Source organism: Pipistrellus kuhlii, unplaced genomic scaffold, assembly GCF_014108245.1.
Source record: "Pipistrellus kuhlii isolate mPipKuh1 unplaced genomic scaffold, mPipKuh1.p scaffold_m20_p_50, whole genome shotgun sequence".
Lineage (NCBI taxonomy): Eukaryota > Metazoa > Chordata > Mammalia > Chiroptera > Vespertilionidae > Pipistrellus > Pipistrellus kuhlii.
The window spans coordinates 2284349-2300465 of NW_023425552.1; the positions used below are offsets into that span (position 1 = coordinate 2284349).

Sequence of the window (16117 nt, forward strand, 5' to 3'; positions counted from 1 at the left end):
CTGTTATGGCTACCAGTTAAACGGTCGCTTAGGTTTTTATATACGTATATACTGGTGACCCAGTACACAGAATTCGTGCATGGGGGGGGGGGCAGGGGTGGAGGTGTCCCTCAGCCCGGCCTGCACCCTCTCCAATCTGGAACCCCTAAACAGGCAGTCAGACATCCCTCTGGCAATCCAGGACTGCTGGCTCCTAACTACTCATCTACCTGTCTGCCTGATCGCCCCTAACCACTCTGCCTGCCAGTCTGCTTGCCACCAACTGCCCTCCTCTGCCCTCTCCTGCCCTCCCCTCCCCTGCCCTCCTCTCCCCTGCCCTCTCCTGCCCTCCCCTCCCCTGCCCTGTCCTCCTCTCCCCTGCCCTCTCCTGCCCTCCCCTCCCCTGCCCTCCTCTCCCCTGCCCTCCCCTCCCCCACCCTCCCTTCCCCTCCCCTGCCCTGTCCTCCTCTCCCCTCCCCTCCTCTGCCCTGTCCTCCCCTGCCCTGTCCTCCTCTCCCCTCCCCTCCCCTGCCCTGTCCTCCTCTCCCCTGCCCTGCCCTGCCCTGTCCTCCTCTCCCCTGCCCTCCCCTGCCCTCTCCTGCCCTCCCTCCCCTGCCCTCCCCTGCCCTCGCTGGTCACGGTATGTAATTGCCTGCCCTGCAGTGTCTGATTCCCCATAGGAATCAGCTCCAGCAGCTGTGCTGCCAGCCCCAGCGGGGGCCCAGGACACAGAGTGTGCAGGCGATGGGCAGTGACTGTGGGTGAATAAATGAATAAATGAATAAATGAATAAATGAATAATAAGGAGCTCGCCCAGGGGCTCCAGCAAGCTGGAAAATGGCGAGCAGGCTGCCAACCCACGGGTGCTGCCTTCAGACACGAAATCTCGCCCGGCCGGCGTGGCTCCGTGGCTGAGCGTCGACCTAGGAACCAGGAGGTCAGGGTTCGATTCCCGGTCAGGGCACAGGCCCGGGTTGTGGGCTCCGTCCCCAGTGGGGGGCGTGCAGGAGGCAGCCGGTCCGTGATTCTCTCTCATCATGGATGTTTCTCTCTCTCCCTCCCCCTTCCTCTCTGAAATGAATAAGAACAGATTAAAAAAGTAAAAAATAGCTGTTGGTGGCGATTATTTGTGTGGCAATTAATGTTGGATGTGCATTTTCGGATACAAAACCCTTCGCCAAGGCCTGCTGATACTTCCACATTAAAAGCGAGTGGGGCCCTGACCGGTGTGGCTCAGTGCCTGCGGACTGAAAGGTCCCGGGTTCGATTCCGGTCAAGGGCATGTGCCTTGGTTGCGGGCACATTCCCAGTGGGGGCCGTGCAGGAGGCAGCTGATGGATGTTTTTCTCTCATCGATGTTTCTAACTCTCTATCCCTCTCTCTTTCTCTCTGTAAAAAATCAATAAAAAATATTTGAGAGGGAGAGAAAGAGAGAGAGAGGGAGGAAGAGGGAAGGAGATTCGGAGGCCACATAAACAGCAGAAATAAACAATGAACACCGTCCTCTGAGCGGAGTGATGGAATGTGTTGTCTCTCACCTCCACGAAGCTGCTGGCTCCCCGTTTTTTATTACGGGGTCAGCTGAGCTGAACGCAGAGCCGGGCGGGTGTGGAAAACCCCGTCAGCGTTTCGTCCCGGCTCGGCGATCCATCCCTCCGCCAGCCTCAAGGACGACCGCCAAGTGACAGGCTCGTGAGAGATGGAAACGGACGCGGTCCATCTCACCCCGGGCAGCGGAGGCGGATTCCGAGCCGGAAGGACAAAAGCAAGCACCGCTGAAACCGGTGTGGCCCAGCGGAGAGAGCGCCGGCCTGCGGACGGAAGGGTCCCGGGTTCGATTCCGGTCAAGGGCATGGACTTGGTTGCGGGCACATCCCCAGTGGGGGGCGTGCAGGAGGCAGCTGGTCGGTGTTTCTCTCTCATCGATGTTTCTAACTCTCTCTCCTTCCCCCTTCCTCTCTATAAGAAATCAATTTAAAAAAAACCAAGTGTGTGTGTGTGTGTATATATATATATATATATATATATATATATATATATATATATAATTTTTTTTTTTAAGCAAGCACTGACGGGACATTACCTTCCTTCTCGCATAAAGAAGGGTAGACCTAGGGCTGGATGTCTCCTACAGGGGTCGTTCCTGTATCTCCCCACAGCTGCCGACCCATGTGGAGATTTTTTGTAATTTTTTAATATATATATTTCATTGATTTTTTACAGAGAGGAAGGGAGAGGGGCAGTGTTAGAAACATCGATCAGCTGCCTCCTGTACACCCCCTCCTGGGGATGTGCCCACAACCAAGATACATGCCCATGACTGGAATCAGGATATTTTTTCCGTTGATTTCTAGAGAAAGTGGAAGGGAGAGGGAGAGTCAGAGAGAAGAGAGAAACACTGATGGGAGATAGAGAAAGGGAGAGATTGATGGGTTGCCTCCTGCATGTGCCTCGTCCAGGGCCCTGGCTGGGGAGGAGCCTGCCCCTGAGGCACATGTCCTTGACCAGAATCGAACCCGAGACCCTGCAGGTCGCAGGCTATAACGCTCCATCCACTGAGGCACACCGGCTGGGGCTTGAAAGAAAAATTTTTGTTTTATTTATTTATTTTTAAAAATATATATATATTTTATTGATTTTTTACAGAGAGGAGGAGAGAGGGATAGAGAGCTAGAAACGTCAATGAGAGAGAAACATCGGCCAGCTGCCTTCTGCACACCCCCTATTGGGGATGTGCCCGCAACCAATATACATACCCTTAACCGGAATCGAACCCGGGACCTTTCAGTCCGCAGGCCGACGCTCTACCACTGAGCCAAACCGGTTTCGGCTTTTATTTATTTATTAATATATTTTTTATTGATTTTCTTACAGAGAGGAAGGGAGAGAGAGAGAGACCTAGAAACATCGATGAGAGAGAAACATCGACCAGCTGCCTCTTGCACACCTCCCACCGGGGATGTGCCTGCAACCAATGTACATGCCCTTGGCCGGAATCGAACCCGGGACCCCTCAGTCCACAGACCGACGCTCTATCCACTGAGCCACACCCCCAAGGGCCTGATCACCATTCTTGAGGCAATAAATAGAAAACGAAGCGTTGGGGGATTCTGCTTTTTCTCTTTTTTCCTTAGAAGACGTTTATGGAAGCCGGGGACAGTGAGACCAGGAAGGGCCGGGGTCACGGGAGAGGGACTCGGTGGGGAGCCGGGCCAGTGAGAAGCCAGAGAAAGGGCCCTTGGGACAGGCTTGGGGTTTGTCCGGTGGGGCCGGGCAGGGTTACTGGCCGGGAGCTCAGTGCTCCAGGTCAATTAGAAAAGATTTTAGCCAAAACCGGTGTGGCTCAGTGGATAGAGCATCGGCCTGCAGACTGAAAGGTCCCGGGTTCGATTCCGGTCAAGGGCATGGACCTTGGTTGCGGGCACATCCCCAGTGGGGGGGTGTGCAGGAGGCAGCTGGTCGATGATTCTCTCTCATCAATGTTTCTAACTCTCTATCCTCTCTTCCTCTCTGTAAAAAATCAAAATATATATTTTTTAAATACCGTATTTTTCGGACCATAAGACGCACTTTTTTCCCCCCAGAAGTGGGGGGGAAAAGTCCCTGCGTCTTATGGTCCAAATATAGCCTACACATATACTTTAAAAAAAAAGTTTTTTTACTTGCCCGGCTCTGTGTAGTCTCTGTGTGCTTGCCCGGCTCTAAAATGGTTCTAAATGCTGCTGTTTACTTTACAGGGTTGATTACATGTGTTTATGACTGTGATGTTGGGTTTTAATGCACATAAAATATTTTAGGACACTATTTGTTTCAGAATCTTTTTTTCTTCATTTCCCTTCTCTAAAAACTGGTGCGTCTTATGGTCCGGAGTGTCTTATGGTCCGAAAAATACGGTATATATTTTAAAAAAAAGATTTTAAGGCCAGTGGGAATGAGATTCAAGTCAAGTGGGGTTTATTGAAGATACACCCCAAGCCAGGAGCCGGGCAGACGAGAGACCGTGGCCCCAAACTCCTGGTTTATATGTTTTTTCCCGGGGATTCTACTTTTGTCAAGATTTTATCGATTTGAGAGAAACATTAATGTGTGACTTCACGTATTGATGCACCCATTGGTTGATTGTGACATGTGATGGAACCGGAAACCTTGGCGTATCGGGACAAGGCCTGACTGACCGAGCGACCTGGCTAGGGGCTGGGGGAGTGCCTTCTACTCTGGAGCAGGGGTCAGAAAACGCCTTTTTTTTTTTTAATTCTCACCTAAGGATATTTTTCCATTGACTCCTAAGATTTTTTTGTTACTGTTTTCTAAATATACTTTATTGATTTCTTACAGCGAGGGAGAGAGAAACGTGGATCAGCTGCCTCCTGCACACCCCCCACCGGGGATGTGCCTGCAATCAAGGTACATGCCCTTGACCGGAATCGAACCCGGGACTTTTCAGTCCGCAGGCCAAAGGTCTATCCACTGAGCCAAACAGGCTAGGGCCTGAGGGCAAGATGAAAACGGAGGTCAGGGTTCAATTCCTGGTCAGGACACGTGCCTGGGCTGCTTGATCCTCAGTAGGTGCTTCTCTCTTTCTCTAAAAATCAATAAAAAACATATTGAAAGTAATAGAACCCTAATATGCAAATCAACCCAATGGTGGAACCACCAGTCACTATGACGTACATTAGCCACCAGGGGGCAGGCACTCCATGTAGGAGCAGGGCTCACACTGGCGAATGCTGCAGTGCTGGCAGGGAGCCGGCCTAAGCCCACAGGCGGACATCCCCTGAGGGGCCGCAGACTGAGGGCACAGGCTGGGCTGAGGGCCACCCCCGCCCCCCCCAAGCACAAATGTCATGCACCGGCCTCTAGTATTGGAAACAGAGAGAAGCTCTTGATGTCAGAGCTGGTTGACCTGGACACTGGGCTCCACGTCACGTCCCCTCTAACCCGGGGGTGTGGGGCGGGACGCCAGTATCCACAGGACTAGCTGGAGGGGAACTGGCCGTCCCAGCAGCAGCAACCGACAACTGGAGGGGCGGGAGGGCGGGCGCTCAGCAGGGGCTCCCCGTGGTGGGGTCCTCAGCACCCCTTCCTCACCCACAGACCGAACGTGGCTCAGCCCATCTCTGACACCTGCAGGCCACCGAGCTGCTGGAGGATGAGGCCCTGGAGCGGAGGGACAGGGGCAGGCTGAGGGCACACAGCCCCCGGAGGGGAGGGGAGGGGAGGGACAGGGGCAGGCTGAGGGCACACAGCCCCCAGAGGGGAGGGGAGGGGAGGGACAGGGGCAGGCTGAGGGCACAGCCCCCGGAGGGGAGGGGAGGGACAGGGGCAGGCTGAGGGCACACAGCCCCCGGAGGGGAGGGGAGCGGAGGGACAGGGGCAGGCTGAGGGCACACAGCCCCGGAGTGGAGGGACAGGGGCAGGCTGAGGGCACACAGCCCCCGGAGGGGAGGGACAGGGGCAGGCTGAGGGCACACAGCCCCGGAGGGGAGGGGAGGGGAGGGACAGGGGCAGGCTGAGGGCACACAGCCCCGGAAGGGAGGGACAGGGGCAGGCTGAGGGCACATAGCCCCGGAGGGGAGGGGGAGGGACGGAGGGGAGGGAGGGACGGGGAGGGACAGGGGCAGGCTGAGGGCACACAGCCCCGGAGGGGAGGGACAGGGGCAGGCTGAGGGCACACAGCCCCCGGAGGGGAGGGACAGGGGCAGGCTGAGGGCACAGCCCCCGGAGGGGAGGGGAGGGGAGGGACAGGGGCAGGCTGAGGGCCCGCAGCCCCCGGAGGGGAGGGGCAGGGGCAGGCTGAGGGCCCCTAGGGAGAGGAGATGAAGCCGAGGGAGCTGTGCCCTCAGGGGAGGGAGGAAGGAGACGTGAAAGGGACACATGGGGCGAGAAGTGTGGATCGTGTTGTTGCTGAGAAAGGGGCATGGGTACCGGCCTTTCGCTGTCATCGGGCTTTGCGTGCTGTACGTGTGATGCGTGTGCACATGTACGTATGTACATCCAGGAGGAAGATCCATCAACACCCAAGGCTGGCGAGCCCCGAGTGCGATTCTGACCTCACTGGACAGCCCCCCCCACCCCTGCCCGCCCCCCCACATCCCCGCCAGAGGCCCGGGCCCGGGTCCGGCCGTGGCAGGGGATGGCAAGGTCACCCCCGGGCACAAGCCCGTCTCCCCCTTCTGGGGACGCTCACTTGTCCCCTTTACCGCCCTGCGTGCAAGCCTCCGCCAGGGCGCGCGAACGCCCGAAGAGCAGACCCCGTCCGGGCCTACAATCACGGCCAGTGCTTCCTCCACCACGTCCATCTTCCCAAGTTTTATTCCCGAAAGGGGAGGGGATAAAAGGTCCATGAAGAGCCACGTCATCGATGGACGAGCTGAGCTGTCGCGGCCGCTCCCGCCCCTACTTGTCCTTCTCCTTCTGCTCTTTCTCCTTCTTCTCCCGCTCGGCCTTGGCCTCCTCCTCCTCGTGCTTCTTGATCAGCTGCTCCACCTCCTTCTGCTTGAGCACCCTGATGAGCGTCTTGCCGTTCTCCCGCGTCAGCGTGGCGATCTCCACTGGGAGAGCAGACAGCGTCGGGCCGCAGCCCGCGCCTGCAGTGAGGGGGCCCAGCCAGCCGCCTCCGCATCCCCCGCCTCCGCTCACTCTCCCAGGACTTGTGCCCGATACGCCTCACGGGCGTTTTTATGGGACCAAACATCCCCATCACACGCCCTGTCATGATCATTTTTACTGAAATGCCTTTCCCTACCCACTAAGGTGCCCAGACGTCCCGCTTTTGGCGGGACAGTCCCGGTTTGTAACAACTGTCCCGCCAAATGATTAAAAATCGGGACTGTCCCGCCAAAAGTGGGACGTCTGGTCACCCTACTGCCCACCCCACCTCCGAGGGGCCGTAATGGCACCCGGACACAGGCAACCGAACAGGTGCTGATGCGGAGCCCTCGGCAGGCGCCCACCGGAACCTCTGCAGGCCCAGCGGAGCCTCTGACCAGCCATTGGGCGGGTTCTCACCGGCTTTTCAAGTCCCTTTTCAAAACAATGGCGAGGCTGAAACCGGTGTGGCTCAGTGGTAGAGTGTCGGTCTGCGGACTGAAAGGTCCCGGGTTCGATTCCGGTCAGGGGCATGTACGTTAGTTGCAGGCACATCCCCAGTGGGGGGGGGGGCGTGCAGGAGGCAGCTGATCAATGTATCTAACTCTCTATCCCTCTCCCTTCCTTTCTGTAAAAAATCAATTAAACATATATATTTTTAAAAAAGGGACTTATAAAAATAAAATAAAAAACATTACTGTGGCCGAAACCGGTGTGGCTCAGTGGATAGAGCGTCAGTCTGCCGACTGAAAGGTCCCTGGTTCGATTCCGGTCAAGGGCATGTACCTTGGCAGGAGGCAGCTGAACAATGTTTCTCTCTCATCGATGTTTCTAACTCTCTATCCCTCTCCCTTCCTCTCTGTAAAAAAACCAATAAAATATATTTTAAAAAATAAATTAAAAAAATAAATAAAACTGCAGACGTGGGCGTGACATTCGAGATCAGTAGGCTCGAACAGAGATCTCACAAGCACACACGTTACGCCTCCGGTAAAGTACACCACATGTACACATAAACATGCAACCACACACATGCTCATATGGACACGCAAACGCAGACGCCGTCACGAAGGCAGTAAGGCGATCACCGACGGGAAGCAGCCCTGCCGTCTCCCGCAGGAACAGCCAGGAGCGCCAGCCCTCCCCGGGACGCACCTTTCTCGGCGGAGAGCTTGCTCACGTCCATGGTCTTGTTGAGCACTTTGATGGCTAACGCGAGCGCCGACTTGAGAGTCATCTCCCCTTCCTTGTAGTCCTGCTTCAGCATGGACACCGCCGCCTGGGGACGGCAGAGGGCTCCGTCAGTCCGCCATTTTTGGGGAAAAGGACCTGGGCAGAGGGATGATGCCTGAACTAGGATTGGCATCTAACCCACAGAAACCATTGGATGGCGGGGAGGGCAGCCATGGGGAGGGGGAGGAAGGGGGGGTACTGATGCTCCTGGGGCTCAGATCTGCCAGGCCCGTCAAGAATTCAGGGAGGGGTCTGAGAACCAGGATGTGAAAAAAGCTGTGTCTATTTTCACCACTTCTCACTGAAATGAGCATTTTGCCCTGGCCGGTGTGGCTCAGTGGACAGAACATCGGCCTGTGGATTGAAGGGTCCCGGGTTCGATTCCGATCGAGGGCACATGCCCGGTTTGTGGGCTCCATTCTCCGTAGGGGCGTGCAGGAGGCAGCCGATCCATGATTCTCTCTCATCATGGATGCTTCTCTCTCTCTGAAATCAATAGAAATGTATTTTTTAAAAAGTCTGTCATCACTCATAAGCCAGCACTATTACTTGGGCTGTGGTGAAGAGTCCTTTTTGAGTGCACTATCAATACAGACGTCTGAGATCCATGAGGACCACTCTGCTCAGAGACATTTCTTAGTCAATCAGATTACTCACTCGGGAACGTGCTGAGTTCCTTGAGAAGCACTCACCGCAACAGAGGCACTTAGACCCTAAGGAACAGCCCGGCCAGTGGATAGAGCGTCAGCCTGGGGGCTGAAGGGTCCCAGGTTCGAGTCCTAGTCAGGCCACCTGCCTGGGTTGTGGGCTCCATCCTCCGTGTGGGGCGTGCAGGAGGCAGCCGATCCACGACGCTCTCTCATCATGTATGTTTCTCTCTTCCTCTCCCTTCCTCTCTGACATCAATAAAAACACTTTAACAAACCCTAGCGGCCTGGCCGGCCCCGTGGCTCCGTTACCGACCGCAGTCCCCGCCGTTTGAAAATGGCGGCGGCCCGCACTCACGGCGCTGTTGTTGCCGATGCAGGTGGCCTTCCAGCCGCCGTAGTTGCCGCTGGGGTCGCTCTGGTAGAGCTGGAAGCCGTAGTGCTTGTCCCAGCCGATGTACAGCAGCGACACCCCGAAGGGACGCTTCCCTGTAACAGAAAACGCAAAGCGGCCATCAGACGCAGGCCACCATGGTTAGCTGCGCTCCTGAGGCGGCAGAGGCCCTGTGCCGGGAGGCTGAGCATCCGTGACGGCTTTGGGTTCTGGCCATAAGCTCCGTCCAAACGCCCACTTCTGTTCCCAGGCCTGGGACGCAGCCCGGAGGCGGACTAGCCACGGCCCTGTGCCGAGTCCCATTGTGATGCAAAGAGCGGTGCTTCCAGATCGGAGCCCGCTATTTTGGTCTCAATGGCCTATTAATACACAGGGAGCCGGCTATCCCACGAAGCAGGGCTGTACGGGCAGCATTTACGCCCTCACTTAATTTTCAGTTTCCTTTCACCACCTCACAGCTGCCCTGACTCAGAACACGTGTCCACCCGCTGGAGTAAGGCTCGCCCCACGCCGTACCTCCGAACTGCGTGTAGGCCTGCTTGATGTCACACAGCGCCGTCACCAGCTGCTCGCAGGGGATGGGCTCCTGGTACTGCAGCAAGTACCTGGGACGAGGACATGGCAGGTTACTTTCCCCCTAAAACAAACACACACACACGCACGCGCACACACACACACACACGCACGCACACGGAGCGGCCAGGTTCTGATATCTCCGAACGCGTAATCATCTGGCCACTCCGTGTCTGTCCTATAGAATAAAAGGCTAATATGCAAATGGGCCGAAACTGGTTTGGCTCAATGGATAGAGCGTTGGCTTGGGGACTGAAAGGTCCCGGGTTCGATTCCGGTCAAGGGCATGTACCTTGGTTGCAGGCATATCCCCAGAGGGGGGTGTGTAAGAGGCAGCTGATCGATGACTCTCTCTCATCGATGTTTCTAACTCAATCTCTGTCCCTTCCTCTCTGTACAAAATCAGTAAAATATATTAAAAATATAAATATATGCAAATGGTCCCCTCAACCAGGAGTTCAACCAGCAGGCAGGCCGGCCAACCGCCCATGTCCCCTCCCCCTGGCCAGACCTCACCAGTGCACGAATTTGTGCACCGGGCCTCTAGAGTGTGTGAGTGTGTGTGTGTGTGTGTGTGTGGTGTGTATTTTGTATATACATCGAGTGGCCAGGTTATTATGCGTTCAGAGATCACCATCATCTGGCCACTCCGTGAACAGTCTCACCAAAGTGCCCTCTGAACAGAAGTCTATGCCAGGGGGACAACAGAGCAGCCACTGTAATTTGAAAGGGGAGGCGGGCAGGGGAATGCGAGCACCGCGTTCCCACACCAATGACATTTTACACGAATGTTTGTTTCTTTAAACTAGGGGTGTCGAACTCAATCAGAGAAGGGGCCAAAATCTAAAATCCAGCCTAAATCGCGGGCCGAATGGTTTACTGAACAGTCATAAACTGTCACTGTGATGGAAATGCCAGCGGAGTGCAGTGATGACAGCGCGGTGCGGGCCACATTGCAAGGCCTGGCGGGACGGATTTGGCCCGCGGGCCTTGTGTTTGACACATGTGCTTTAAACAAACCACCATTTTCAATGAACAGACTTGCAGTGGCTTCTATCTGAGTTCTGAGGAAGGCCGCGCGGGCTCTCCACGCCCGTACCTTTGCGCGATGAGCCTCAGCTCGTTGGTCAGCACGTTGGCGTCGGAGGTGATGCCCGCCACGCTGCACGCCATGTCCCTGGGGGAAGGAACACGTCGCTGTGAGCGGGAGGCGCCTGAGCGCGTCCCTCACCACAAGGGCCACCCCCCCGGGAAGGGGCCGGCTGCTCACGCCCCAGAAGCTTCTGTCTGACAGCTCTCGTCGTGGGATAAGCCTGGTGCCGGTGCCAGGAGGGAGACCTGCGCCCTCACTCTTCCACAGACGCATTCACCACCCTCACTGTGGACCGCTGGGACAGAACCAGCACCAGGAAGCGAAGGAAGTCCTGTGAGACTTCCTGCTGGACAGGAAGAGACCCCATGCTCTTGGGCAGTGAGTCTCCGCCTGCTAAGGCCCGGCTGGGGGTGCAGTGAGGGACCAGGGCTCGGCTCAGACACAGGGTGCACCTCCTGTCCCTGCCCTGCTCCCCAAGTCCACACCACTGTCACTGCGCCTGGCCGCCTGCAGGCTCCCAGCGGGACCAGCAGCGCCTGCGCAGGACACCGCCCTGGGCGAGGGTCCACAGGCCCTAACTGCACTCACCGCCCACCACCCGGGAGGCTCTCACGGCAGATCCAGCCCCGCCAGCTAGGCAGGCCTGCTGCCCGACCCCCCCAAATGACAGGGCTCCCCGACCTCCAGGAGGTGGGAGTCAGGACAATGCACCCGCATTCCCGAGCAGCCGTTCCCAAAGTACTGAGCTCCCAAAAGAGCTAGCGGGCCTGCTACCTGCAGACACTTCATTCCACTTCATTAATCTGCCTCCACCACGAGGGGGCGCTGAGGCCCAGAGAAGTTAGGCAATTGCCGCAAAGCCACAGCTTGTATTGCACAGAGCGCGGACTTAACCCCAATCCGTTATCTTATCAACACAAAGCTGTTTCTCCACCAAGTGCCTGGCCCTGCTCCTAAAAAGAATTACACAGCCCGGGCCCACGTGGCCCAGGGGTTGAGCGTCAACCTGTGAACCAGGAGGTCAGGGTTCGATTCCCAGCCAGGGCACACGCCCGATTTGTGGGCTCCATCCCCATTGGGGGGCGTGCAGGAGGCAGCCGATCCACGATTCCCTCTCATCATGGATGTTTCTATCCCTCTCTTCTTTCCTTCTCCCTTCCTCTCTGAAATCAACAAAATATATGTTTTTAAAAACTACACATGGCCCTAACTGGTTTGGCTCAGTGGACAGAGCGTCGGCCTGCAGACTGAAAGGTCCCGGGTTCAATTTCAGTCAAGGGCATGGACCTTGGTTGCGGGCACATCCCCAGTAGGAAGTGTGCAGGAGGCAGCTGATGGATGTTTCTCTCTCATCGATGTTTCTCGCTCTCTCTCCCTCTCCCTTTCTCTCTGTAAAAAAATCAATAATATATATATATTTTATAAAAATAAAAAATAAAAACTACACATGATCCCAAGCCTCAAAGAGGTTTCAAATGAAATAAAACTCAAACATTTCCAACAGTAAAAACACCATAACCTGTTCCCCTCAGTTTCATGCCTCAGGGAACAGCCCTCGCCGAGCAGGTGTGGTCCTACTGTGTGAGCCATGAGCCACTGAGATGCCTGTGTGCGCGCACGTGTGTGTTCGTGCGTGCACGTGTGTGCATGCGTGTATGTGTGCGTGCGCACATGTGCGTGTGCACACGTGTATGTGTGCGTGCGTGCATGTGTGTGTGTCCCCGCCCCCGCGCTCACGCACTCGTTGAGCTTGTAGATCTTCTCGGAGAAGAACACCTCGTCCAGCAGCTTGTGGATGTTGCGCCGCTCGGCGGCCAGCAGGACGCCGTCGTTGGCCAGGATCCCCAGGCAGGTGCCGGCGTGGCCGATGGCCTCCATGGCGTACTCCACCTGGTACAGGCGACCTGCGGGAGCGAGCGGTGAGACGCCGGACACCGGCGAACCCGAGAGTCCCGCCTCCACGCTCCGTGTGGCGTGGACTCGCCCGGCGACCACGGTCACGAGAGCGCACAGAGGATGAGCACCGATACAAAGGTGTCTAGCCGAGACCGGTGTGGCTCAGTGGATAGAGCGTCAGCCTGCGGACTGAAGGGTCCCGGGTTCGGGTTCGGTTCCGGTCAAGGGCATGTACCTTGGTTGCGGACACATCCCCGGTAAGAGGTGTGCAAGAGGCAGCTGATCGATGACTCTCTCTCATCGATGTTTCTAGCTCTCTATCTCTCTCCCTTCCTCTCTGTACAAAATCAATAAAACATATTTTTTTAAAAATAATAAAAATAAAGGTTGTTCTTCATTGTTATGTTTTCATTCATTTATTAAAAAAAAAAAAAAAAAAAAAAAAAAAGGTGTCTAGCCGATACCAGTGTGGCTCAGTGGATAGAGCATCGGCCTGCGGACTCAGGTTTGATTCCCGTCAAGGGCATGGACCTTGGTTGCGGGCACATCCCCGGTAGGGGGCGTGCAGGAGGCAAGCTGGTCGATGTTTCTCTCTCATCGATGTTTCTAACTCTCTATCCCTCTCCCTTCCTCTCTGTAAAAAATCAATAAAATATATTTAAATAAAAAATAAAAATAAAAGTGTCTAAATTCCCCCCCGCCGCTGCCTCCCAAAAAGCCAAACCCTGGACACGTTTTGAGACGACGGACAGGATCAGCCTTACCTTCCGGGGAGAAGATCGTGGTCCGGGAGTCATATCTCCGAGACTGCAAAGGAAGCACGTGGTGAGTCCCGGCTGGGAGGGCAGCCCTGACAAGCCCACAGCGCCGTGCACCAGTCCTCCCCTCCCCGTCCTCACCCACCGCCCGCGCCCGAGCTGCGTGCCAGCGCCACGCCGTGTCTGGCGAGAGCTTCCGGGCAGGTGTACGACTTACCATGTTTCCTGAACGTTACAGGTCCTGCGAAGAGAAAACAGGTCCTTAGTAAAACAAAACTCACAGTTTAGAAAGAGCATGTCCATGACTTTAAAAAATGTTATTTTTGGCCCTGACCAGTGTGGCTCAGTGGATAGAGCGTCAGCCTGCGGACTGAAGGGTCCCGATTCTGGTCAAGGCCGCATGCCCAGGTTGTGGGCTCCATCCCCAGTGGGGAACGTGCAGGAGGCAGCTGATCCATGATTCTCTCTCATCATTGGCGTTTCTTTCACTCCCTCTCCCTTCCTCTCTGAAGACAGTAAAGAAATACATATATATATATATATATACACACACACACACACACACACACACACACACATATATATATTTTATTGCATTTTTACAGAGAGGAAGAGAGAGGATAGAGTTAGAAACACAGATCAGCTGCCTCCTGCACACCCCCCACTGGGGATGTGCCTGCAACCAAGGTACATGCCCTTGACTGGAACTGAACCTGGGACCCTTCAGTCCCCAGGCCGACGCTCTATCCACTGAGCCACACCAGTTTCGGCAAGAAATATATATTTTTAAAAAATATTTTGTCCACTCCATTCATTTGGCTTATTTTTTTTAAAATCATGATCAAGTCCAATGTCTCTTTTATTTTGCTGTTGATCCTCACCAGAGGATATTTTTCCCATTGATTTTCCTTTTTTCTTTTTTTTTTCTTTTTTTAGAGAGAGTAGAAGGGACATGGATGGAGGGAGGGAGGGAGGGAGAGAAAGAGGGAAAGAGGGAGAGAGGGAGAGATGTGAGAGACACACATTGACACATTGATGGGTTGCCTCCGGCAGGTGCCCTGACCAGGGCTGGGACCAATCCCACAGCTGAGGTCCATGCCCTTCACCAGAATCGAACCCGGGACGACACTGTCCACTGAACCACACCGGCCAGACCTCACCTGGCTGACTTCATGTGGCGGCTACCCGGGAGGGGTCAGACCGTCCCTGTCCACAGGTCAGGGGACACACAGCTCAACGTGGGGAAAGTACTTTTCCAGGAAAAAACACAACACAGACAACGAGCCCACGTGAGGCATGACAGAGGCAGCAAAAAGGCAGCGAACCCGCGGGTCTAAGAGGAGGAACCGGGCGGGGAAGAAGAGGGGGGGGTGTCAGGCCCCGGCCGGTGTGGCTCAGTGGTTGGCGCGCCGTCCCCCACGCACACCGAGGGGCGGCGGGTCCCGCCTCCGGGTCCTGGGCCCCCGGACCGACGCTTCTCTCCCACATCCATGCGTTTCTCTTTCCCTTTCGGTTTCCCTCTCTCCGCCCCTTCGTCTCTCCTAAGTCAGTTTTTAAAAAATTAAAGTAAAATAAAGAGGGTCCGGCTGGGGTCATCCCGGTGACCATGATCCCTTCGGAGCACAAAGGGAATGAGCCGTGATTTTTTTTAAAAATAGCATCTGGACTTTTTACCTCGCCCCGAGGGAGGGAGGGAGGGCGGCAAGCTCGGCGTCCCCGCTAACGGGTCCGGCCGCAGCCTCTCCGGGGCTCCGCGTGACTCGGGGCGGAAGCTGGACCTCGGACCCCGCCGCCCGTCTCCACAAACCGGACACCGGGCGCGGGGTCTGCAGGGCCCGCCGCCCCGGGAGGAAGCGGGAACCTGCTCTCCCAGGCGCAGGGGCTCCGCCGGGCCCCGCTGACACGTGAGGGTGACCGCGCCCCCGGGTCGCGGCCCGGCGCGGCTCTTCCCGGGCCGGAAGCCGCGCTCCCCGGAGCCGCCCACCTCGCCCCAGCCCCGGCCCGCGAGCCCGCGCGGCGCCGGCCTACGGCGGCCGCTAGGGGCCATCCCGTCGCCCAGGAGCGCCGCACAGTCATCGCGCGGCGGCCCTGGGCCGGACCCGCTCTGCCGCGGCGCCCACGACCCTCGCCCGCCCGCCCGCGGGGACAACGGCCGAGCTTCCGCGGGGCAGGGAGACACGGACTCACCGGGGGAAAGGCACTGGAGTGGAGGTCTACACGGAGGGTTTCACCCGCGGGAGAGAAGCACCGGCGTTGGCCCGGGGTCCGCTGCCAAGATGGCCTCCGCGCGTGCGCAGAGCCGCCGAGGGCGGGGCCGAGGATGCGGAAGCCCTTCAGGGGCGGGGCCGAGGGCCCAGAAGTCCTTTAGGGGCGGGGTTAGAACGCGGAAGTTCTCCAGGGGCGGAGCCGAAGGTGCAAAAGGCCTTCAAGGGCGGGCCTAGAATATGAAAGTCCTCTAGGGGCGGGCCGAGGGCGCGGAAGTACTTCAGGGGCGGGCCTAGAACATGGAAGTCCTTCGGGGGCGGGGCTTAGAGTGCGGAAGTCCTCCATGGGCGGTCCTAGAACGCGGAATCCTTCGTGGGCGGGGCTTATAGCGCGGAAGTCCTCCAGGGGCGGGGCCTATAAACGCGTGAGTTCTTCGTGGGCGGGGCCTATAACACGGAAGTCCTTCAGGGGCGAGCCTAGGACGGGGAAGTCCTCCAAGGGCGGGGCTTAGAACGCGGAAGTCCTCCGTGGGCGGGGCTAAGGACAGGAAAGACCTTCGGGGGCGGGGCCAACAACAAGGAAGTCCTCCAGCACAGGGGCTGCAGCGTTGGCGAGCAGAGAGATGGGGTGCTGCGGCCCTGCGGGGTCCTCATCCTGAGGAGGGGGCGACATCGGGTGGGGGAGCGCCCGCAAACTGCAGCGAAGGAGAACGTGGGGTCAACAGCTACTCCTGCTCTGCACCTTCTTGCTG

The 16117-nt window shown here is 56.8% G+C and overlaps 1 protein-coding gene across 1 annotated transcript; it reads right to left on the reverse strand.

Annotated features, from left to right (window-relative positions):
- Window positions 1-6273: 6273 nt before the first annotated feature.
- Window positions 6274-15477, reverse strand: PSMA4 (proteasome 20S subunit alpha 4). Its single transcript, XM_036415624.2, has 9 exons — window positions 15349-15477; window positions 13379-13402; window positions 13168-13210; window positions 12249-12411; window positions 10514-10591; window positions 9358-9446; window positions 8806-8936; window positions 7723-7846; window positions 6274-6530 (listed from the first exon to the last, which is right to left on the reverse strand). Exons 2-9 carry the CDS (start codon window positions 13379-13381, stop codon window positions 6376-6378), a joined length of 786 nt encoding a protein of 261 aa, XP_036271517.1. The 5' UTR covers window positions 13382-13402; window positions 15349-15477; the 3' UTR covers window positions 6274-6375.
- Window positions 15478-16117: the final 640 nt, after the last annotated feature.